The 25,477-nt window shown below is 37.8% G+C and overlaps 1 protein-coding gene across 1 annotated transcript in view; it reads right to left on the bottom strand.

The window, feature by feature from the left end:
* Nucleotides 1-8,311: 8,311 nt before the first annotated feature.
* Nucleotides 8,312-25,477, bottom strand: part of P2RY8 (P2Y receptor family member 8) — a 34,587-nt gene continuing 17,421 nt past the window's right edge. The window contains exon 2 of the mRNA XM_062574796.1: nt 8,312-12,980. Coding sequence (XP_062430780.1) covers nt 11,835-12,908 — 1,074 coding nt within the window. The 5' untranslated portion in view covers nt 12,909-12,980 and the 3' untranslated portion in view covers nt 8,312-11,834. The remainder of the gene's footprint in view (nt 12,981-25,477) is intronic.

Here is a 25,477-nt window from a genome sequence, read left to right as displayed (position 1 = left end):
TCTTTTTTCATGGCTGTGAAGTGTGACACTGCTCCTTGCAAACAAGGAGGTTTGGAAGGTACCACAGAAATGAAATCCAAAATATCTTTTATATGAAACTATTATAATTTTTGACTGAAAAATGCACAAGAATCGTATCAAGTAACTGAAATGCATTTTCTGGCATGCACAAATCAAGGATATTGTGGAGTTACTCTTTTCGGAAAAGAGTTATATTCCTGTCCCCCGTGTCTGAAAGTTTAACATGAGCCTAAATGTTGATATGTGGACATTTTCACTGTGACTGCGACATTAGCAAAAGAAAATGAAATCACAATTATAACGATTGTGTGGGTGCTCCTAGGATTTGGGACATGTTATCATTTTATACTACAGCTTGCTGTTTGGTGGCATAAGCAAGCTCTATAAACAAAGTTCAGATACTTCAGAGGTAAGATTGTAACACAAGTTTTCTGTCTCAAAACAATTGGCCTAATTTACTTCTTTTGATTTCTCATTTATTTTATTCTGTCTTCAAGTGTAGTTCCACTGGCATAAAAGAGAAGTAAAAAATTGGTGATGCCAACCCCATATATATAAAGAACAAACTTAGCAAAAAGAAAGCCTTCTGTTCCTTCTAGTTTGTTCTGGTAAACAATAATGGCATTATGCTACTGTTGGGTCTGTCTAATCACTTACAGAGCCTATAGAGATGTATGTAACATAACTCATCTTTCTTAGATGTGTAGTCCTATTAATGCAGAAATAAGACATGACTTTCCTGTCTGGATTCCGCTTTTGCATTGCTTCTTTCATTTGCAGAGAAATTTTTCTGAAGTAAAATTAAAAAGCACAAAAAAATAGGTGGAATTTCTTCAGTCATCCAAAATGCAAGAATTTTTATATGAAAATAATGAGAAGTGGCTTTTGATTATTATGTTTAAAGTTTAGACTGGTAATTTCTAAATTTGTTGTTCTGATAGACTTGCAGCATGAAGTGAATTAGTTTATTTAGAAGGCAAAACCATGAAGCTGTTAAAATACATGTTTTCATCAACCTTTATGTTATTTACACAGGTCTATATGTCCAATGTTGAAAGGACCCTATGTGCACAAGATAAACAACATCAGATAAGCTAACATAGCTAGGAGAGATTGAACAAGTAATCTTTATTAACTAAGCTATAGCAGCTTGCGAGAGTCAGACAGAACAAGTGTGAGAATGCGGTGAGCTGACTGAGATGAAGATCAATGACACCAGCACTTATCAGGAAAGTCTCTGTCTTGGCTGACTATGCTAGTCAAAGATTAGCTTGTCCAAGGTTGGTTACAAAACTGTTGACTTTTTCAAATACCTGCTGTATTTTTAAAAAAGCAAAGTAAGTGCTAGAGCTCTGAGTTGCAGAGATATTTCCTTGATATTTTTGTTCTGGACCTCTGCTTTTCTGCCTACACTATGACCATCACAGTGAGATTTGCAAGCATGTAAAGAACACTGCAATGATCGAATTCTTGCATCTATTTTATGTATATTGCAAATAAGTGTGTATATGTATATATGATATATATGTGTTATTTGGATGCATAATCCCTACAAGCAATAAAATTGACTTGTTTGGGAAAAAATGCATTTCCATTGCAAAGAAGCTAAAGAATGCTGGAGACGTTGCTATGAAGGAAATGATCATTTCATCTTTCATAAGGCTTAGCTTTTCTAGGATAACCACATTAATTATAAGGATTCAGGGTTTTGTTTTCCAGAAGCCTCTTTCTGGATCCTTGTGACATGTCAATGTGTCTACACAGTTCATGAAATAATATTTCCTGTTTATAACACTATAGGGAAAGGAAAATTAGGGATGTAAAATGGATTCTATCTCATCAGATAATCATCAGCTCCAGGGACTTTCTTCTTTTTAAAAATAACATCATCTCATCATTCAATATTACCTTCATGTTCCTGTTTTTCTTTCTCCTAACGTAAACTAGTAGTTAGCTAGTATTTCTTCTGAACTGTGTAACTGTAAAGAAGTACTACCCACCTAATATAATAACATTGTATATCCTTGAACTGTTAAGATTAGTTAACATGTTCAGCTAGATTTATGGATTCTGAAGGGATGTTCTAGATTTTTTAGTATCTTCACATTCTTGCAAGGTATGTAAACCAAAAGTATATGCTAGTTCTCAAATTCTTTATTTATTGCTTCTTGCAGAGAACTGGTGAACATTTTTTTGGGAAAATTGTAAGAGTTTCAGCAACCATTTTAACAAACTCAGGGCATGCTTTTAGAGTGACTATCCTAGACTTTTTTCCACCAGTCTAAGTTCATTTTTTATGAACTCATATCAATTCACTTTTCTTCAGCTTTGTTTTAAATGCTTCTTCCGCCTTTTTTACCCAGCCTGGAAGTCCTGCAGTAGTTCAGTGTGGCTACATGATCATTTCCCATAATTCTGTTTGAAGTAGAGTGGTAGTAGTGCTACAGGCATGTAGAGGTATTTTGGGGAAACCGCAGCAAGGCACATATGATTTTTAAGTTAAGTTTTAAGTTAAATATGTTATATTATGTAATGCCCTCCTGTAAAAGTTTTTCATATACTTTAAGAAGTTTATCCTACATAGTTATAAAATGGCGTTATACCTTGCCTGTGAGAAAACTTCGCAATAGCTTTTGTCCTCCACCGCAGAATAAGTACTTGCAAACTGGAAAAGCCTTGAAAAGATCTCACTGGGAACACAGCTAAATCCTAATGCGAAGAGCACAAAATGATGGCTTTTTTTTTAATCTGAGTTGTCCCAGAGGGCAAACCAGGTATGCAGCAGGAAAACTGAAGTAAGAAAGGAATATTGTCTTCCTGTTAGTTTCCAACTGATACCAACTGTGAGCTATAACCCCTTCTGGGAAGAAGTCTGTGCAACAATTTGATCCCAAATTATATGATGCAGAAGCAGCATCACAGGAGTAGCCCTGCTTCCAGTGCTGTCTTTCCCAGCTACTACCACAGCCCAGTGTCTGCTGCTGAAAGGAATTTCGTCATTGGCAGCTTTCTTTCTCCTGTTAGTTTGGGGCCAAAAGTCAGCCTCGGCAGAGAGACAGAGTAGTGCCTAATAACCCTGTAATCACTGAAATGGGTGAGTAAGTGTTTCCTGATGTCATTGCTAGTTATTTGTGCATTTGTGGAGCAGTAGATCATTTCAAATCCCTCAGCGTCTGTTTCAGAGTCACATGGGTTGCTTATGCTGCACTGGTAGTTCTGCATGTAAGCTCAGCATTGCCCCAGTGTAATATCTGTTTCCACCTAAATGATCTCTAGTGAAAAAATAAATAGTATATCAAACTATAAAGACTAGTGTTCTTAAACTGTTATTATGAAAAAAATAAAAAATAGTTTGTAAAAAACATCAGTGTATGTGTATACACAATATATATGTAATGTATACACACTATATTTCTGTGAATATGCATATAAGCCATGCACACATCTATGTAAAACAGGATATACAAACATGTTTGTGTAAGCATGAAAAACAGCTTGTTTCTCTTAAGTTTTCTTCCTCTTCCACTTGGCACAGTATAATGGTTACTGGAAAGACAGCAGTGTAAGGTTAGGAAAAATGAAGATAAGATGCAAATGCTGGAGGCTTTATTGGCTCAGGTGGAATCCCAGCTCTTCTGGAAGATGTTTTTTTAACTCAGACTTCTATGTTGAGAACATTTGTAGAGCTCTTAATTGTATGTTTCACCTGTAAATCTCCTCAAGAGGGCAGTACATTTCACTTATAAGTGTACTTATAGGTAGAGTCAGAGCTAACAGTGAGGTCAAGAGGCCTAGTAATATCTTAAAAGTTAGTGTGTAAGCATCGAGATTGGAGCTATACACAGAGACATTTATTAGCAGATTAATAGGTGTTGACATGTGTTTGTAACAGGGAATAAGGTCCCTCCAGCAAATTTGCATGATTGTAAGAACAGGAGTAATTCCACCCTGTGACCCAAATACCTTTATCAACTATGAAAATTAAAGTGTATTACACCAAAACTTAGTTTTATCAGCAATATGTAGGAATGTTTGTCTTGTCACAAAAGCTCAAATATATTGTCATTTTATGTAAAAGTGTACTGAGTGGTTTGCCCTATTTTTTCATCAGAACAGGGTGAGAATGCAGAGATGCTGGTGCATTCTGCATGTGCAATGGAAAACAGCACGAAATATGGACAGGAGAAATGTTTATCTGTGGACAGCGATGCAGGAACTGAGGAAACAGAATCATAAGGGTCCCATTGCTGAAAATTTTTGAAGAAGAAAAAGCTATTGAACCTCAGTGACTGAAGACAGGGAAATTTATAACTAAGAAGGTGATACCCATTCTGTAGAGACAAATGATGGGAAGAAGCTTCTGTTAAATGATACATTTGCCTTCATTTACTGAAGCTACATGGGTCAGGGGAGGTGAAAAAGACCTGAGGCCTATTTAAGCATTTACTGAGGTCACCAGGAATATTAGTTTCCTAGGTCTTAAGCCAACATGGCTTTCTATCAATCAAGTGAACAAGCTCCTGTGAGAGCTGTCAAAAGGCAGAAGGTGACAAGTCTTGGATATCAACATTGCTGTTGTGGTATGGATCTATGGTAATCTGGAGGTATATAGAGGTCTATCAGCATCTGGATGTCTGAATGCAACCAAAAGTCAAAGCAGCTGTTGTGTAGCTTTTGGAAATGAAAGGGGGCAATCAACAAGATTTGCTGCCAAGCGTTAAGACACTTAAAGCAACACTTAATATTTACTTTTGATCAGATGCATTTCATGTTTTGTGCATAGTAAGCCCACATTTCCAGAAATCTGAGTTCCTCTATTTGCTCTGTATCTAGGTAACTGTTAGTTTGTCTGCTAATCACATTCCTTTCCTTACAGTAGGAATCTAGAAATTTGCTGCTGCTTCCTCCTTTTGCACTGAAAAGGCTTCATGTTTCTAAAATGAAACTGGCTGCTTATGAAGATAACAATTTACAGACATTCTTTAATTGCAGATGAACTCTTGCAGAGAATAACTTTCTGGATATTTTTCCAAACTCTCATGTACTGTATTTCTCCTTCCAGCTGCCTTCCTGGTACCTCACCTGTAATCTAACAACAGCAATTTAGGATGTGTGGAAGATACTGGAAAAAGCTTAAAAGTACAGTTAGCCTTGGCAGCTCTCAGCATTTCAATGTGCACTTTCTGTGTTTGGATAGTACTGACGTGCCAGAGTCAGTGTCCTGCAGTCAGTCTTCATCAGGAGCCAAGACAATCAAGCAGGGGGCTGAGGTACCAGCATGAATGATACTCTGGCTGGCAGCGCTGAACTTGTTTTATAAAGAGGCCTGAGAGTGTCCTCATCTGATAGGGTATCTCTAAATGTTGAGACTTTAAGGAAAATTATTGGAAATCATAAGACTTGCAACAGAATCATGAAAGATCAGGAGTTCAGTAGGAATCCAGTCTTCAGACAGGTAGTTTTTTTGACAGTTAAACTATCTTTTTTGTTATTGACTAGATATTTCCACAAAGCATTATGTTCTACTGAATATCACCCACATCCTCTATAATTACACTTTACGGGTTTGACAACAGAACAATTATTTGCAAAAATTTAACCCCGAATGCATGGAATCCAGACAAATATATCAAAATGAATAGTATGAGTCAGTTTCTGTTCGCAGTAACTGCATTTAAGACTACAAGCTACAGCATGAATGAGGAGAGACAGTACAAGATTTATTCTAATAACAAATTCCTCTTTTGTTCTGGATAGATTTTATTAATGAATTCAATAACCAAGGCTTATATCCTGATTGACTTGCAAGATTCATTAAGAATTGGACTTTTCATTTGGGGCACTTAAAAAAATGAAGCTTTAGCTACATCTAAAAATTTTGCCAAGAAAATTCTCCTAATGGACTTTACACAAACAAGATACTGTCAGAATAAACCAGCTTCTCTAGGAACTTGTTAGATCATCGGAAGACTAAACATGCTATTTCAGCAAAGGGACACTAGAGGTCTTGCAGGAGTATCTGTAACAGTCCAGGCAAGAGAATCATACTCTTTTAACTATCACAGCTATGCAGTTTTTAAAAGGAGACTAAGCTGCTGCCTGACAAGTTGAAAGAGCCAGCAATTGTGAATGTGACTGCCACAAGAGGACAACAAGACCAACTGTTAATCAGTTCCAGTGACATCAACCTTTGAGAGAGGCAGGTGAAGGAAAAAAAATGAGAAAAGGAGTTAGAAATGGATTAATAGTATTATACTTTGAAGCAAAACCAGTTGTTTGTTGGAAGGGGATTTCAGCATTCATCTTTGCCTCAATATGAGGGACTTGTCTACAGAGCTAAGCGAAAGAGGGCGAAAAGAGCAAGCTCATGCCCCAGACTCCCCACTGGGACACTCAGCTCCCTTCCTGGCAATGGAGTAGACTCCTCAAAGACAGTAGTGGGCAGCACCCACAGCAGGCAGTGTGGAAGAGGCCATGCTCATGGCTGCATAGTGCTCTAAGATATTTCTGGCAGGCCTTGCACGGAATCCTAAGAGGGACTAGAGTGCGGTGACCCAAGGGGCTGCATAGCTTACTTCTTTCTCCCTTAAACACTGGCCACAGCTGGGTATCTCAAAAAGGCTAAGAACCCTGAGACATTGATAGGCCTTAACAGCCCTGACCAGCCTCACCTCGGACTCCCACCAACACCTTCTGCCCAAGGACTCCATTTAAGTGCAGACCTGGACCCTTATTCCTTGTCTGACCAGTGTTGTATGTAGACCTGTCTGCTGCTGTCTGTGCAAATGCAGTAAGTTTGCTTCCTGGGCTGACCTTACAGATGCCTTGTCTGATCTGATGGTCACTGAATGGTCAACTGAACTTGTACCTGGCCCTACGAGGGTGCTGTGAGTCTGCTCCCTGCTGATGAGGACACTGTGCTGAGGTGACCCCTCACCTCCTGCTTTGTCTTCCCCATGGAGCATCCCCACTCTTGCTGCTCTCTGATAGACATTATAGTGTGTGTATGTGTGGTTTTTGCTGTTTCTAGCAATTCTTAATGTTTGACTTGTTTTCTTCCTACTGCTGCTGAGCTAATGCTTGATATCTAGAGGTAGTGGTCATTGCAATGCCCATCATTTTATATATGAAGCTATGACTGGTTTTCCTCTGCTGCATTACTTCACACTTATTTTACCCTCAAATATTCATATTTTACACACTCTCCAGTAGGGCAGGTGTGCAGGTTACTCCCTTCATTGCAACAGCTCTATAACTTGTTTGACTATATGGTAAACTGCTTCTTCATCTCTCTAACCTTCATCACAAAACGTCTCATTTTTTTTTCCTCCCTAGAGAGGGGAGAAATCATATTTTGCTGTATTAGCAAATCATTGCTTGGCTGATTCAAATCATTAAGCCAGCATTAAATAAGCTTCCCCCTCCCTAGCACAAAAAAAAAAAAAAAAAAAAAAAAAAAGAAAAAAAAAAGAAAAAAAGAAAACCTATATGATCACACAAACCTGTGAGCACAAAAGCAGAGATGTGAACACTCAGTAATAAGCATGAGAAGGGGAAACAAGATCTTCTTTTCCAGTGGGAGGGAGCTGCTAGATTCTCTGGACTATACCATGTGATTATACCCTTCAAAGCACTGGGTTTTGTTCTTAAGCATCTTCTAGGAATTGAGACCGAATCCGATCCTGGCTTCTTGCTGGTTTGCATGAGATACAGTAAACAATGTGAGTATGAAGTGCCTTTAATATGTGTAGTCAAAGGAGATTAAAAAAAACCCAAAAACCACAGATGCTAAGAACTTACTTCATTGTGAAATGTATCGAAATAAAGAAAAAAAAAAAATCCTGAGCGCAGCCATTGGGAAAGGAGAGGGATTTCAGGCTGGCTAACTTATCTCATTCTAGTATTACTGCTTTTCAAGTTTGCCTGTGTAAAGTGGATATGCCAAAGCCAGCTTCTGCAATATAAAAAAGGAAAAAGTGAACAGATAAACCAAAAAGAATCAGTCTCCAAAATACTTGGAAAAAAAAGAGATTGAAAAAGATAGAAAAAACCTAAAAGTGTACTAGTAGTGGAAAACAGGGCCTTAAAAAAAAAAAAACAAAAACAAAAAAAACAAAAACAAAAAAAAAAAACAAAACAAAACAAAAAAAAAAAGCTTGGATTCCTAGTCTAGTTCTAAGCTTGGGAGTATCTCATGTATAGCAGATAAAAACAAAGGAAACAATCTTAAGTCATGCCCTTTTTATGTTTGTTTATTATATAGAAAAAAATCCAAACACATTCCAAAATATTAAATTGTTAAACAATACAAGTCAGAGAAAAACAGAAGCCCATACAGTCATGTCTTCTTTTCAGTACAGGCAAACAAGTAAAAATGTCACTCAAAATCCACATTTCTCCAAATGAAGGAGGTATAGATATGAAGTTCTTGATAACTCCTCAATTGGTATACACATATATACATCTGTATATACATATATCAATACACGCCCACTGAATAAAGACGGTAGCAGTTTTGTCACCTTATGGTGTCCCATAAGGACATGTTTCCAGTGTTGAAGAACAGTGCAGTGGGCTGCTTCTGAAAATAATTTCTTCTTCTATTCTCTTAAGACAAAAAAATCACAGTATATACTGTCAGACTCAAAAGATTGTTATTAGGATCACTTCTGTGTTCCTCACTCAAGGAACAGTCCCACTGACTTGCAGGGGATTTTTGCTTTATGTGAGCTAACTATAGGCTAGTTAGTGAGATGACATGAAGAGGTACTTGAGTGAGGCCTCCTTCCTATTGCTTTTCAGGCAGCGTCAGAAGAGAGATGGAGTACTAGGAAGGGCTGTGTGAGATTGGAGAGAACATTTTCAGTCAGTTGTGACCATCTTTTCTGTCTTGCAAAAGGAGCAGTTTGATGTTTTCAAAAACATAGAATTTCTACCCTTGTAGTTTAATTTGATGTCAGTTATAATTGAGGCATGTTTCAGCACGTTTCAGGAGGTACTAAGCATTTCAGGATTAGGTTCAAAATATACCAGAGTGAAAATCAGCATTAGAGCCAGGGCAAGTGACTGTTTTCATTACAAATGTATTTGTATGTTAAAAAAAAGTGTATTTTAGTATATCCTCCAAAACAAAGTTTCCGCCACAGTAAAATGCCAAAAACGGTTTTGGTAGTGAGAAATACGGAATTCTGTGAATGTGGATGCTTAAAGGGATTTGAATTCCAGGGTGAGCCATGCACTGCTAAATTCATAGGACGACTTGCAAAACATGAATAAACTGAGTTTCTGCCCTATAGATGTGGAATGGGTTAGAAAGAACCTGGAAATCTTTGAATGTTTTCAGACAGCATGGGTAAGGAGAGGCATATATCCAAACTTCTCAGATTTATATAACATTTTTGAGAGTACTATGCTATAGCATTTATAGTAGATAACTATGAGTGACATGTTCAAAATGAATGGCATCAGATGAGCTGGCCGTAGAAAATACAGACCCCAGCAAGCAAGCATCACTTTAAAGTTTCTTTTTAAAAAGGCAAAATTATCCACTTTCTTTTTACTTCCTCCTCCATCCCTGGTCTTAGGTAGTAAGTAAATGTTACTCTTTCATCTCACATCTTCACCTTCTAGCTTATGGTATCTTCCTCCTCAAGCCCTCTGCTCATGTTTCCTGCCCAGAAGCATAGATCTGGGCACAAGCAGATGTTCTGGAGCACGTGCTAGAGCTGATACAGGAACTTGGACCTGAGCCCCAACTCATACAGGAATGGCTTCAGTGGGCTCTTCTCTTTCAGAATACAGGAGGTGATTTAGCATTGCAAACCCATCTCACTGCACTTACACACTTGGCACACAGGCAGCTAATGAGGGTAGCTTACACAGAGTAATTTGATGGGAAAGTTTGGATTGACTATTTGTTGCTAAGGTTGGCCTTGCAGACAGAAAATACTTGTAACTTGAAACTAACACTGTGAAGTGACACAAAACACTTTACATGACTTTTGAAAGGTACCACTAGGTCTACTGACTTTTATCCTGCTCTGATAACTAATGATACTTTGACAGAGGTAGAACATACAAATATCTCACTGTCCATTTTGTAGTTATTCAACCACTATAGCGAAGACCATGGTAAAATTTGGGGCGGCGACAAAGTTAAAGTACAGAGCAAATCACACCTTGATCAGTGGGGGAAAACCGGATTTTAATCATATCATATACAAAGAAAAAGACATATATTGTAGCAGCCTTGGCCTGATGCCTTTACTCAGATACAGGAACTACTGTACCTGAGAATTTGGTATAACAGGCAGCCACTGCTCTGTGCAGACCTGACGTTTGGTGTCTGAACCAGCTATGTGTGATGTTAAAGAGAGCCTCCTACTCTGGCTCTATCTGGCTCTGTCAGGCAGTTTTGGCTCTTCACTGTCATGAAAGCCAAAAGTAGGTGTAAAACTGTAAATACTGCAGGAAAAATACAGTTCTGAGTCACTCTGCCTTCATCTGTCCCCCAGGACATATTCAGTGGCTGTTGTCTTCCTAAGCACGCGGGCAATTGCTGAGATGTGAGAAGAACATGACACAATATAAGCAACAGGGTGGAGCAGGTTATTTCAGAGAGAAGTCCCAGACATAGGACTGCACAATCAGCCTGCTTATATTCACAACCTACTTCCAGGCTATTTGGTAGCTCTCACATTCTCAAGACTTGCTTTCATTTTTTTTTCCTTCTTTAACTGCTTGAAATAAGTACATTCTGATATCTGTCCACACAGGTTTCTGATGGTATAGAATCACTCCAATTTGTTGTTGAATTCTTATATATTTAGCTGAAAATTTGGTTAACAACTGACACCACCTCCATAAGGAAGATAAATTCATCATCCTCATGCAATATAAAGCAAATTTCTGTGCTGCGGGTGATGATTCTTCAAAATGGCCTATAGAGAATTGGTGAAAATGACTTGTTGATACCAGTCATAAACCAGCAGCAGCATTATTACTTTAGTAGGTCAGTGTGAGAAAACTGTTTTCTTAAACCAGCTGCTCTCTACTCTCCTGAGAAATTAATAACTTCAAAGAATAATGATATAACCTGCTCAGCAGCTGAAGTGATCCCATACACTGTTAGTTTTAGCTTTTTTCATTTATATTTTGCTATACAAAATTGAAATAAATAATGTGAATTAACCTAACCTTTTCAAAGGTTAGTATGGTTTGATACAGATATTGGGTGAATGTTGTGGAGAATTCACAGTGGCTATACATAATGCATTAATGGTAAAATAACAAACTCTTTTTGTTCATTCTTTTATGGAAATACAACCTAAGATAAAGCAATACATCAAAAATACAACATTGCTTAGAAAAAATAACTCCACTGTGTTCCCACTTCCACCGAAGCCACTGAAGGCCCACTTCAGTGTATGCTTTAGTTCATATACAGTAATATTTCACATTCTCTGAGAATCAAAAGCCTTTGTCTAATCCTTGAAATCAGAGAATCTGAAAGTAATTTTTGTCCTAAACTTATCCTTTTATTTCATGAAACCGAATCCATTCCAGGCTGACCTTTAATGATCAATGATGTTTTGGCCTCATTGGCTCCTTGAATAAGCTCAATTCCTCTTATTCTTCCATTTCTTCCCAGGAAACAGTAGCTTACTAAAGTAGCATGTGAGATACTCTCTCTTGAGTATAGTTAAATTTCTGTCACTGGAGCAAGTTAGTTTGAAGGTAGCCATCCAAAAAGAAATGGCTTCTTTGTCTATTCATGGAACTCACAGGTGCCTTTCTGCTTAGGAAGTTTAAGGCTAAAAAACACTTTCCTGCCTTTGCAAATAGACTTTTACTCCTTCTAACCCATCCATAGGCCCACTTGACATAGACCTGGCTGACAGGGTCCTGCCAGAGAATAAGCTTTCCCTTCTATTTTCCAAGCTGTCACTGAGCAGTGCCTTAGGACGAAACACTTGCATGAATTTCTGGTAAAATTCCTTGGATGCAAAATAGTAAATGAAGGGATCGATACAATTGTTGAGGCAACTGAGGCACAAAGTGAGCTTGTAGGCAGGGTACAAACTCTTGTCATAAAATAGGCGGCTGATCATATGCACAAGTAGGATAAAGTTATTGGGGGCGAAGCAGGTGATGAATACCAAAAGAACTATCATTGCCAGGTATATGGATCTAGTCTTCTGCTTGTTACCATATCTGTTAGATGTCTGAATAAGCTTCCGAATGGTGCCAATATAGCATCCCACTGTTACAATGAAAGGGATTAGAAAGAGCACGATAAATAACGTAAGGAGAAAGGCTACCCAGGCTGCAAAGTTGGGCAGCATTTCCCATTTGAGGACATCAAAACAGGTTACAATCCCCAGTTGTTTCACTTCATAGGTCAGATCTGTGCTTTCTAGTGGGTAGAGAGCTAACAGCAAGAAAGTCCACATTCCTATGCAGGCAGCCACAGCATACCTTTTTCTTCTCCACTTTATTAACTTCATGGGATATACCACCCCCATGTACCGCTCGATGCTGATACAAGTCATAGTCAGTATTGAAGAATACATGTTGGAGTAGAACATCACAGTTACAAGGCTGCAGAGAGTCTTGCCAAAAGACCAGTGATTATTTTGGGTATGATAGATAATCTGGAAGGGAAAGCAGCAGGCCAGCATGAGATCCGTGATACTCAGATTGATCATGAAGATAACAGAAGATGTTTTGGGTTTGATATGCCAGCAGAGGACCCAAAGGGAGAACAAATTGCCAGGGATACTGATGAAAGCCACCAGTGTATACACTACCGGGAGGGTGATAGAGATAGCTTTATTCTGGAGCATTGCCAGTGTTTCATTGTCCAAGTGAGATCCGTTTTTAACCATTATTCACAAGGAGATTGTTGATGTCCTCCTATAAGCTAGCTGGATCATATCATGAGCACTTGGCTTAGAAACCTAGAAGACAAATGTCAAGAGAGAGAGAAGCGATATGTCAGAACAGAAATTAAGACGCATTTCTTCTATTAATTAACTTTTAAAAAGCCATAAAAATGTACAAAACCACATCTCATCTCTAGATAAACTGGATGCATTAAAAGTATCTCCTGAAAACTGGCTTCTGCTTCTAAATTATGTCAGTGTCTTGGAAGTCACCTAAATATAGCTGGCAATAACTGTTCTCACAAAAAACTTATTTCTCAACAGAGGCTGTTACTAAATAACTTGCTAGCCTTTTCACACACACACACACACAAAGATTCCCAATTTCTCTACCATGGACTGTGGTGCAGTGTAGATATTCAACTCTACCTTTAAAACTAAACTGGCTGCATATGCAGAAAAAATACAGCTACAGCAGCAAGATGCTTAGTGTTGGCTTATTTCTTTCATTTCTTGGCCAGATCAGTTTAACATAGTGCTTCAAATGTCTACTAGAAAGATTCAGAGCCAATGAGAGTCATATCAAGCAAGTGGTGTTAACTAATGTTTTTGATCTTTCAGGAGTTTTTAGCTGAGCTGTTGGAAGCCCAGAAGAAAAGCCACAAGAAAATAGAAATTGCAAAAAACCCAGATGTGTTTCTAATATGCTATACATAAGACAAAGAACAAACATGTTCCAAGAAATAAGTATATCACATGATCACAAATGCAAAAAGCTCTTTGAGCCAAATCCGTTTCAGATGAAATTCTACTCTTACTAGTAGAGTTATATCAAGCAGGAAATTAGCTCTTGAATTTTCAGGGGAACTTGGAAAGGCCCTTATTGACACAAGACTCTTGAAAAAAAATGAATATAATCTATTTCATCTCTTCTCCCTATGACTGACCACAGTAAACCTCTATTTATAGACTCTTTACCACCTCAGATACCCTTCTCAAGTGACAACTCTTAGTGCATAAAATCGCTAAACTCCTCAAAAGCAACAGAAAACTTTTATTCACATCAAATTGTTTACTGAGTTCTGATAATAAGCCTTTGCAAGTGAAGGATCTTTACTCTTAGAGACTGAGGGATATCACCCCTAGATAATATTCCTCTAAAAAGTATGTGTATTTGGGAGGTGGGAGAATAGATGAAAATGCCCATTAAATCAATCACATCAATGTTCTTATCATAAAGGTATTGAATAATTTGTACACTGGGTTTTCTGTTAGCACCAACTATGAAGGTGTTTTCTGAGAGCAGGTTCTAGATTTGGGTTTCCTGAGGGCATGTACTGAGGAGAAGGAGATTAAAAAATCACATAAATGCTGAAACTCATAGATGATGGAATATGCACAGTAGTGCCAGGATTAGCAGATCAGCTAAAGGCAGATTTTATGCACTTATGGAACACTACTGTCAGTAAAACACAGGTGCCTCTTGAATAAGGGTTTTAAATCCCCACATAGTTAGGAGCCCTTCAGAAAGAGTTGGTATCATTGGCATGGTTTTCTGTAAAGGAAGATGTCCATCACAAAGAGGGAAAAAGCAATGGTGTTTTGCTAGTGTCATTTGCAAGGGCAAGGAGGGGAGTCCTTTTGTCAAATCTTTCTGGGGCTCTGATCCTGAATTCCTTGTTCAGGAAAGCCTGGACCAGCAGAAACTTCTCTGAATCACCATTACTTCTGATGCTTTGCTTTTTAAATGCCTGGATTAAGATGCTGGACAAGAAAGTTGGATGAAAAAGTATTTCCACATACTTTTGCTCTCTCATTGCTTTGTCTGTTTGCGTTTAGTTAATGTTATATTTACATTTCCATCTTCTTCAGGGTAATTTTATGTCCTTCCCCCCACCACAACCACAGTCTCTTTCTGTCATTTGTGGTTTAACTTGAAAATGTCATAAATTAAGCGAGAAAGTAATGGTTGTAAGGATTAGAATTAGATTCTTCATGCATTTTATGTCTCTTTATTGCAAATACATGCTTCCAACACAGTGAAAAACGGTGGAGCTTACATGGATTCACTGCAGGAGGCAGTTTGACCCAGGAGAATTTAAAAGCATCAACCTTGAGCTATGGTTTCATATACATAATCTGTAAAATTACAGGTTCTGTTATATAAATATCCCTGTTTGAAAGGTATGATTTTGCTTTTATTTTGGAGAGAGTCAGACAAACAGATACAGAAATAGACTGAAAGAACAACTCTATAAGGTTTCTTCAAATAAGAAATGAGTCCTACCACCAGCTACATCAGTCTTGAAGCTTCTGACATCGAAAGAGAAATATTAAGCTTTTTTGCTTGCTTCAGTTTCAAACATGGACTGAATAGATGTAGTTTGATATTAGGTGCTAAGAGCAGCTGAATTCTCCGAAATAACCCACACTAAATTTCAGGAGGATTTTTTTGTTCCTCATATTCACAAACAGCTCTAAATGCAGGAAGCTCACTTGGAATTTCAGTAACCCTAGGTATTCTTCTGCACTGTGGCCATAAGTAAAGGTGAAGGTTGTCTATTGCCTTTGGGGACAAGAGTAATGATTTCTTTTTCTTCAGTTGACAAAAGATGGCAAATAACACAGTAAAAACTTCACACACAATGAAATGGTTATGAATCAGAAGAGAATAGAACTGTGGTATTTGTCATGGAAGAGTAACAAGAGATGTGTCTACTTTCTTTTTATGATAGTACTAAATAAAATTGATGTTTTTTCTCTCTCATATCTATTCTCTTCCTGTTGACAGTGTCAAGTGTACCTGTGAAAATGACTGAAAAGCCTGTTAATTGACCGAAAACCAGAATTAGCATTTTATGAAAAAAAAATGTGATTTGTTTGGTGATTTGACATGAAAAAATATAAATTTGAAACATAACATGCAGCAGAAATACGGTGAAAGGCCATTCTGTTTCATCATTTTTGATTCACTCCCTGTCAAAGTGGTACTCTGTTCAGTACAAAGATGTTATTTTTATAAATTCCATGCTATTTTTACACTTTTAGCCAGACACCCTTGCAGCTAAGGAATATGGGATAGCATGTTTCAGATTACAGGAAAAGGAAACTGAAAATCTGAACTCAATTGCAAACTCAAAATAGATTTAGAATGAAGTAAGATGAAAACACAAATTTTACTGTAAGTACTATGATATCATACTAACAGTTCAATCAAAGCAAACAAAATTGAAGAATGTAGTTTGTTTTTTATCAGGAGGGTGCATTTTGGCAAACGTTTGCTGAAACTTGTTTGACCTGCTCTATTTATGATGTTACAAGGTAGTAATAAGATCTAAAGGGTTACACTCATGCATGATTAAATAAGGTGGTGGTTTACTTTTATCTAAATTTAGCCAAAACTGAGTAAATCTTAAAAGAGAATGATTACTGTTCGCGATTCAGCCCCTCCTGGACTCTTTGAATTGCTAGTGAGAACACAGGATACTAGATGAGCGTAGAAAACTTGAACACTTAATTTTCTTCATAGATAATGATAAGGAGGATTTAGGAAGACAAAGAGATGGCTTCTTAAATGCAAGAAGAGTGATAAACACTTTGATATTTAGATAAAGTGGGGGTTTTCACATGAGGAACATGAGAAAAAGTACCCTTTTATAATACGTCGCAGTTACTGTTCCTGAAACATGAAACATTGTTGATCCAATTCAGAGAGGCCCTTCTGGAAAAATTCAAGTCATAAAGCTAAAGAATATTGATGCGCTCTTCTCTGACTGCATGTTCCTTAAACTGATCATGAGCTTTACTGAAAGAAGCCAAAGAGTTTGACTAGATGAGTCTTTCCCACTCTCGTAATAAACTTTTCTTGCAAATGTTAACTTGTAGGCTTACAGCTCTACATCTCTACAAGCCAAATTTTTGCTTCATCTAGTCCAGATCTGAACCTAAGTCTTCTAAGAAACTTCTTTATATTGGGCCTTCCCTGTTCTTTTTATTAATTGTTTTTGTTTCTACCATTTTGCTGTGAATACCATTATTACAAAGATTGAAAAATGCTGCTTTCCGAGTCTGTAGTGAGCTTATGAGAAAGACATTACTTCACATAAGTCTTTGACTTATTATCTTTCACAAATGAATACATTTGGACAAATGAGAGTCCTACCCTCTTTGCACATGTGTACAGGTACTGCTTTTTACTTCTGAACAAACAAAAACAAATCTGAAAATGCACGATTAGCAGCATTATTCCTGACTTTCTTTGTCATTTAGCTTTAGAAAAATAAGACAAAACTGTTCTTTTTTCTTACTTTTCACTAAATATTATTCCAGTAAAGTACATAAGAAAACCATGTAGCCTTCATTGCAAAGACAGCATATTTTTACAATGAAAGGATAACTTTATAATCATTATATGGATCAAAAACCCTTGCAGAGACAAACAGTGTTATTCAGTCTTGTCTATCTAGTCAACGTAAACCCTATGGTGGTTATATGGCTGACCTCAAGTAGTTAGAGCAAAGTAAAACAAGAGTGTCTTTTCTCCACAAGGTATTCACAATGAGCAGTAAAAATAGGTCTCTTTTTTTCAGTGAGAAAATGTAAATGTATTACCAGATTTAGTGTAGTGGAGGAGTGACTGTTGAGTTCCTCAACTGTATCCATCCAGATGAAAACAACTTTATTCAAAAGAGAAGAAAAATAATTCTATTATATAAAGATTGTTCCTGCACAGTAGAGAATGCTTCTTTTCTACCACCTGAAAGAGTGCAAGTCAGCAGCTTCAAAGAAGTCTTACTAAACGTGAAATCTAAACATACAGGCGAGAGGCAAAGAAACATCACAAGGAGATACTATACTAATTCTTCAGAATTATCTAAGTAGCAGAATTAACTCTAAATAGTTACATTTACATTTCCTGTGTCTGTCCTAGACTATACAGTTTTGTTGATAGTTGAATTTTATTCCATTTGAGTTTTCACTTTTGCTAACTGTAAGTTAACAAAGTCAGGATTCTGTGCTGACATTAGCAACATTCATCTTAATTTAGACAGAGTTTGCACAAACACAGCCACTATAATCTTTGTCAATAATCCTGTTCACAGTGAACCTAGTCAACATGGTCTTTAAAAAGTCTGTGTCCGCAGTAGTCAGGTTTATACAAATACTAAGGCCAATACTGACAAATCATCTGAAGCCCAATACTATGACTCTTAAGAATTGCCAGGGGGACAGTTAACACTACAAGGTAAAGCAGTTTTCTTTATTTGTGTGCAGTATAGTCAGCTTTTATAAATTCTGTGGGTTAAGTCTTAGGTCAGTTGAAACCTAACTTCTGTAACTACACTAGCTGACTCTTTTTGCCTGGTCTAAGTTTCTGTCAGAATGATCATCTTAAATTGCATTTGAATAGGTTCCAGTTTATGGGCAAATGTTTTGATTTTTTTTTTTAGCCTTTCCTACATAAACATAATCTTTAAGCTTGATATTTGTAATGGGATTTAGCAAAACTAAGGCAACACCTTTTAAGAATTCAACATAGCACCCCAGGAATTCATTCTTTCAGGGTAAGCTAATATATGAATCTGCATTCCTCTGTGGTCACTATCCATGTGCATGCTCTTATTTCCCAACAACAGAAGATAACTTGCCCCTTGGTGAAATGACACTATTTTGCACTTATCATGGAGGAACAGCATGCATGTGTGCAGTTACTGAAAAATTGCTGACATCTGGCAGAGAAACTCGATTGCATTAGCCCATACTATATATGTGCCTGCTATCTTGTGTCTGTGGGCCCTACTGCAGAAAGCTTACTCCTAAACTACTATTAATCAATATTGAGTTATGGCAAGATGGTGAAGATTTATGTTTTTACAGAACTTTGAACACAAAAAGTGCTAGATTAAGTCTAAATTTAAATACATAAACTGATTTCTTTTATAATTCTAAATCCTGTCTATGTCCAGAATTAACAGGCTTCCGGTCTGCAATTACTTCCTAATACAAGTAATTGCCTCACATAGTTCTTGTGAAAGTCAGAGGAAAAGGCATAGTCGATCATTTCCCTTCTGACCTCAAAGGCCAGGAAAAGAAGCATTAGTTTATTGGCATAGGGTGTCTGTGGCAGATAATATGACAAATCCTTCTGCCTTCAGAAAACTTTATGGTCTAATATTGAATCTGTATGATATGACTGGCATTTTACAGCAAATATATATGTATTTTCTATTTGAAATCTCTACTTTGTATCTTTTCATCTCTCTCTTCTGTGAAACTCTTTTAAAATGTTTCCTCTCCTGTTCAGTCCACAAAGGAATTGAGATAGAACTGCATGCATGTTTTTGAAGATTATCTTTTGAGATAAAGAAAAAACCTCACACATCACTTTCTTTTGTAATTACATTACATATATGACAGTTTGTAGCTGTTGATCAATTTAACATTTTACAGGGTCCATAAGCAGGAGAGTCAATCAAGTTTTGCAGGTGTAGCTGAAAGGATATTTGGCATGGTATTTGAGAAATGTTTTGAGGACAGAATATAGTATAACCCTGACTTGAATGTAATATATGGTGGCTAGAAAATGGAAACAGCGTTGTTGGTGAGGAATCAAAGAACCTGGCTGAGCTTCTAGTAGTTGGTCTCAGTACATATGAAATCTCCTACTATCTCATAGATAAAAGGGGAGCCTTTTTCATGAAATAGTACAGAGGCATATCCCCAAAGGCCCACACTGGATAACTGGTGATTATAAATGTAGGCTGTACTATTGTTTGCTTTGTTAAGTAAGATCTGTGTGATCATGCAATTATTTTTTCAGAGCAGTAGCATCAAGTAGCAGGATTTGGGTATATTTGGCACTTTTATTTGCCTAATCTTAGCTATAGCTGTGGGATTAACATCTGGACAAATATAAGTGCCTATTTTAGAGTGAGTTGGAAAGTCTAGATTCCACTGACTCTACTGGGCAGGTCTTCAGTGACTGTAACAGGCAGGTGCTTGAAGTTGAATCCAGTCCGTTTTAGACATCCCATTTATTCAGATCCTGATTTTCTGGAAGCCCATAATTAGCTGAATTCTATCAAAATCTGAATTAGTTCAATAAATTTCATACTTTAACCACTCAGCTGCCATTTTAAAATGACAGACCAGCTTCCATGTGAAAATGAGTTGGTACAGAATAGAACCTAATACATGATTTTACCCGATGAACACTTACTGGGGCCGGTGTGTCAAAAGCTACAACCAGTTTTACATAAGTGTGCTTGTAATGTTTGTGCAGCAAAGATGCCACAGCTGGGACTCAGGAGAAAAATTATTTTGTCTTCTGTTGGACTCACTGCTCTAATTGTTTAGCACATACCATTTAGCCTTTACTGACAGCTCACCTACAAGACTGCCTGCTCTACTTTCTCACCAGATGTATTCTGTAATATTCTGCTGGTAAACTCCAGACACACTGGGCATTCTCCTGGCATTCTTGCATCTGAACTAGCAAAACTATAGTCTGGGCTGAAAAATGTGCAGGACCAGGTTCTCTGTAGGAGCTTAATTGGCATGCGCTTGGCAGATTTCTCTCATTTCTGATTCTCTGACCCTGAAAGCATGCTCTTCCAAGAAGAGGTTGATGTACAGAATTAATAAGCCTTGTTTCCTAACAAACTGTGCCTCCTTCCTGAATGGCTTTGATGCAAAAAATGGCCTGTGGGAAGCTCTGTCACCTGGTTGGAACTGAGATTAATTGTGTCTGTTCATTCCTTTGGAACCACTGTCAATACCTATGGAAAACAGGCAATCACACTGTGATACCCAGATGGCATGATCAGTATTCATTTATCTCAAGACCAACCCTGCAGATTTTGTATTGATGTATCTTCCACAAAAGTCCAAGGCAGCTTTGTGTGCACAGCAGCTCAGCATTCTTTGCTGCTCAGGTTTTTGGTAGGTAAAAGCCAGCTCACCCTGCTTGAGCTCACACAAATTCACACACACCAAAAAAGCTGAAAGCTGACTTCTCTGCAAAGCTTATGGCTTGCTTTGAGCAGCAAAAATTGCAGCTGCATGGCTTGCGGCTGGCACAAGCCAGCATATGCTTGCTGTAATTTTCCACATGTAATTTCACATGTCTGAAAAATGCTGAGCAGAGCTACCCAAAGGCATAGTACACAGGTAACATGAATATTAGAAATAGTCAACTACACGAACATATGGACGGTATGATACAGTTTTAAAAGCATGTGCACACAAAGAAAAAATGGGAGAGATAGCAGAATGATTTTTCACCTTATTTGCCATTTGGCACTTTTTTACCTGAGTTTTCTTCAGTTTGGCAGTTTGATATGAATTGGAGTTGTGACTGGTATCATATGAGAAGCAGAGGCTATGAAATGGGAAAAAATAAAATGGTTTCTAACAAAAGCGCCTCCCCTTGCTCAGTTTCTTTGTAATTGCTTATGCTATCTCTATAATACAAAAAGATACAACAGGAATAGAGCTCTGAAACCACATCTGCTATGGTTTCATTCTTCTGAAAGCCCTCGAATGCAGGTGAGAGAACCCGTCAAAGTTCAGGTCTCTTCAGCTGAATTAAACTGCAAGTGGCCTTGTATTCAGGCTTTAGTCTTCATCTTAAATCCTCACTACACTTAAATGCATGAATAAAATAAAAATTTGATTCCATCCTTGTCTAACATATTCTTTCTGCATTGAGAAGTATGTAAGCATCCTAATTATTATCACATATATGCTTATATATTGTTATTTATGAAATAATCACAAGCAAGACTCAAACATTGTGCTCTGTAGCTGATTTTCTCTGCTCTTATCAGCAGGCAATACATTACAACAGCTTGTTTTTGACTTTACTGACTTTCTTTTTATTCCTAGTACTGTGAGAATAAAAACACTAAAATGCCTTGAGATCTCTGGATCATAGTTGTCATATAAATTACTACTGGAGTTTTGCAGTTTTGAGAAAAAATAACAAAGATGAAGGTGCTGGTCTTTAAAGGGTGTTATTTATTGATTTGCATACAAAAAATGTGTGTCTTAACAATAATTTTTATGACCTGGGCATTTAGCTCCAATTTGACAGAACTAATTCTGGGTATGCCCAGAATGTGTAGTAAACATATACAATCTCATCTATTACACTCATACGTGGTCTGCTATTTTTCTTTCATGGTATGGGCAAGCAAACACATTAGAGCAATATAAGCAAAAGTGTGAATTCATAGTGTATCAGCTGCTCTGTGAAGTCAGTCTGTGTATTTGATTTCAATTATACAGCGACATGAGCATGCTTATCCCTCTGGGATGAAGTTTAGTGAAACAGCTCAAGGTTATCATGCAAGAAGGTGCATGTGTTACTGCAGTATATACTATACCATAGCTGATATACGACCACCTTAGGCCCTACTTTGTCGTTACTTGTTTGGTTGCCTGCATGCTTGTGGTTGATAAACACGATAGACATTTCTAAACTGTGACCACATGCAAGTAGTGCAGGCCTGTATGAGGCGAGAGAAGCCTTAGCATGATCTGAAGCAGGCAGGGGCTTTGTATGGAGTACATCAGCAAAGTAAAGGAGAGGTGTGCAGCCATCGTGAGCACAGGTCAGTATTCCTATTTATCCAGTTTATAAAATAATATCATGATTGTCTTTTTGTCTCACAATATAGTGACAATTTAAAGCATTCTTTTGGTTTTAAACTTTTTTTCAAGACTGCAAGTGAAATTTCAGCTATTTGGTTTTAAGGTTTAGTAGATAAAATGTTTAAATGATAGAAATCCTATAGTACAGGCAGCTCCAAGACCTAATGTAAAAATACTCAGACTTAATTTAAAGTTTGAATTTCAGTAGGCCAAAAACAGTGTAGGAAAAAATGTGGGCTCCAGAGCTCAGCTAGTCTTGAAGAGCATTTGCTTTTAAGGTGAGGCCAAAAACTCAACCACAGAGAAAAGTATGCTAAGACTGTGTAGTGCAGACAGTGACAAGGACAAATATACAGAACCGCATTAGTTTTAAAATGTGCTTAGTGTAATACCAAGACTAGAGAACTTAGCACGCTTACATTTTTATGATAAAATAAATCCACGTATTTTAAATGTAAGGTTTAGATGATTCCAAACCTAGCCATATATGTAAGAACTGAGGTGACTCAGTCTTCAGTGAGCTGCCAACCACTGTGAAAGTTAATTAATTACCCTCAATTAAACATCTCCTTCCATGGACCAAACCATTGAGGTTTGGCTGAGATCCAGTTGAGCCTATGAATTATATATATAAGTTTTTGCCTCAGTGAGAAAGTGGCCCTTAGGCATCATGTTCTCTGGAACTAGGTCTAAAAGACAAAGAGGAATATGACTGCAGTAAAAACTCAGGTGTGGGAAGAGCAAATACAATAGTCTTACTCCCTGGCATTTGAAAATAACAAAGCAAACACTTTTCCCTTCACCTAAACTATTAAACAGTTTAAAAGAAAGAAGGAAAATAAACTCCTGCTCCACTAAAACCCATTGGCACATTAAAATGAATGTAGAAATCCAGAAGGAGAGAAGTATGCTGAAAAAACCTGCAAGGACACCATAAACTAGGAGTCCCATTGTAGACTAGCAGACACTGTATTTCTGAGAAGAACAGACATCTACTAGCAGAAGAAGGACAAGCTGGAGAAAAACCTCCTGCAGGTGGGAGCTCCAGCAGATGATGACCATACATGTGGTCCTTCAGTAACACAGAACAACATATCACCTGGTAAAAAAGATAGAAATTGTAGTGCTTGGGGTTTGATTACAGGGCTTATAGATATTTGAGTTTGCAGGACTTGTGGAAACTGCCTGCTGGAGATGAAAACTCTGAAACTCATGGGATACCTAAAGACAAACTCTAAGGTAGTTTTGAAGACTGATCTGACTCTGAATCAGGAAGATAATAACAACAATAGAGCAGTAGGAGATAGCTCTTCAGAGGCAAAATTTAAGTTTTTAGGACCCCTATATGACATGTTCTGGTATACTACTTTGTTCCCGGGGTTTCGATGTATGACTGAAAATAGATGCATAGGAAGAGGATATATATTTGCTAAGAATAAGGGAAATATTTAGAACAGACAGAACCTATACAGGAAAATATGGTTCACTTAAACCAGAACAGAGCAAGGTTTCTGTCACTAGAAGTTAAGATTATCATTTTCAAACTAAAAATTAAAGAAAGTCAACAGGCACAGAAAAGTACATAGTTTGGGATGACACATTTTAGGGGATGAAACTAAATTTTCTGTATTCTTGGAAAAAAAAAAAAGACAGGAAAAGATATTAATAAATTTCAGGGAGGAACAGGACAAATGTTTCTATATATAAAGTGCGTAAGCATATCACACAAAAGAGCCAGAAAAAAATCCAAGATATTTGTTTCTCTACAAATATGTAAAGAAGTGTGCAAATAGGGAGGCTGACTGCCCTGGTTTTCAGACGGCAAACTGACACAATTTAGACATCTGACAAGTCTGATGAAAAATGGTAGCCAGTTGGAGAACTTAGTGCCAAAGCAAACACAGACATAGCAATGACAAAATAAGTCGTATCACTGAAGGATGGGTACTGTTCTGTTACAGGAAGCTTTGAGTCACATCCGATAAACAATTCAGTTGCATCAACAAATAATACAGAATTTCCATGGATCGAAATTCCTACAAAGGAAGAATATAACTTTAGGGCTGTATTATCACTCACATAATGAGGACAGTAATAGTGCCAGAGATGTGACAGGAAATGGACAGAAAACTGGCTGTGAGGGTAAAGAAAAAATTACAGAAATAGCAAAAAGGATTCTGTTGAATAAATTGGACAAACGAAATGAGGTGTGATGTAAAATCTGAGTGTTCAGGCACCATGAATGACTACTTATGGGTGTAAATTGTTAAAATACAACAGGACAACACCTCACAAGAGCAGAAGCCCCTGGTTTCTGAAAAGCAAGAGGGGCCCAGCTTGGGCACTGTGCTGCCTCGCCGAGGCATCCTGCTGCTTCAAGAGATCTGGGGACTGCCTCTCCCTGCTCTGCTCGATGCAGAGGGCTGCTGGCAGGGCACCTCCAAGGAGGTGGCAGAGCCACGTCTGAGCTGCCTCCAGGGGCAGGAGCACTCACCTGGGGCTCCTGCTTCCCCATCTGCATACCCAAGTGCTTTGCCCTTTAGGCTGCTGCCTATACAGTTCCTTAACACTTTAATAAAAAATAATCTATGTCTATATGTGGGATATTCCTTCCCTATCAGCATTTTGTGGATATGTTAAGATGAGGCTTGTTAGGAAACTTCTGGTTTGCCTTTTTCCTGGATCCTTGAGAGGGCCTCACTGGAAGACAGACATCACCAGGCTGTCCCAAATGTTGGTTTGGGCCATTGACACAGGCAGAGCTGGGAAATGGCAATGTCAGAGTGAAGAGGGGAGCCTGCCAGTGAGCCTGGGCCTTTGCTAGGCTGCCACAGAGTTATGTCCTGAGGTGATCCCAAAGGAAATCCTAATATCGTTGAAGAATCCTTTTTCCTTCTTCAAACACCATCTCTGTGCCC

The sequence above is a fragment of the Rhea pennata genome, chromosome 1 (genome assembly GCF_028389875.1).
Source record: "Rhea pennata isolate bPtePen1 chromosome 1, bPtePen1.pri, whole genome shotgun sequence".
Lineage (NCBI taxonomy): Eukaryota > Metazoa > Chordata > Aves > Rheiformes > Rheidae > Rhea > Rhea pennata.
The sequence above is the reverse complement of the archived record's forward strand: the minus strand, read 5'-3'. Positions and strand labels throughout refer to the sequence as shown.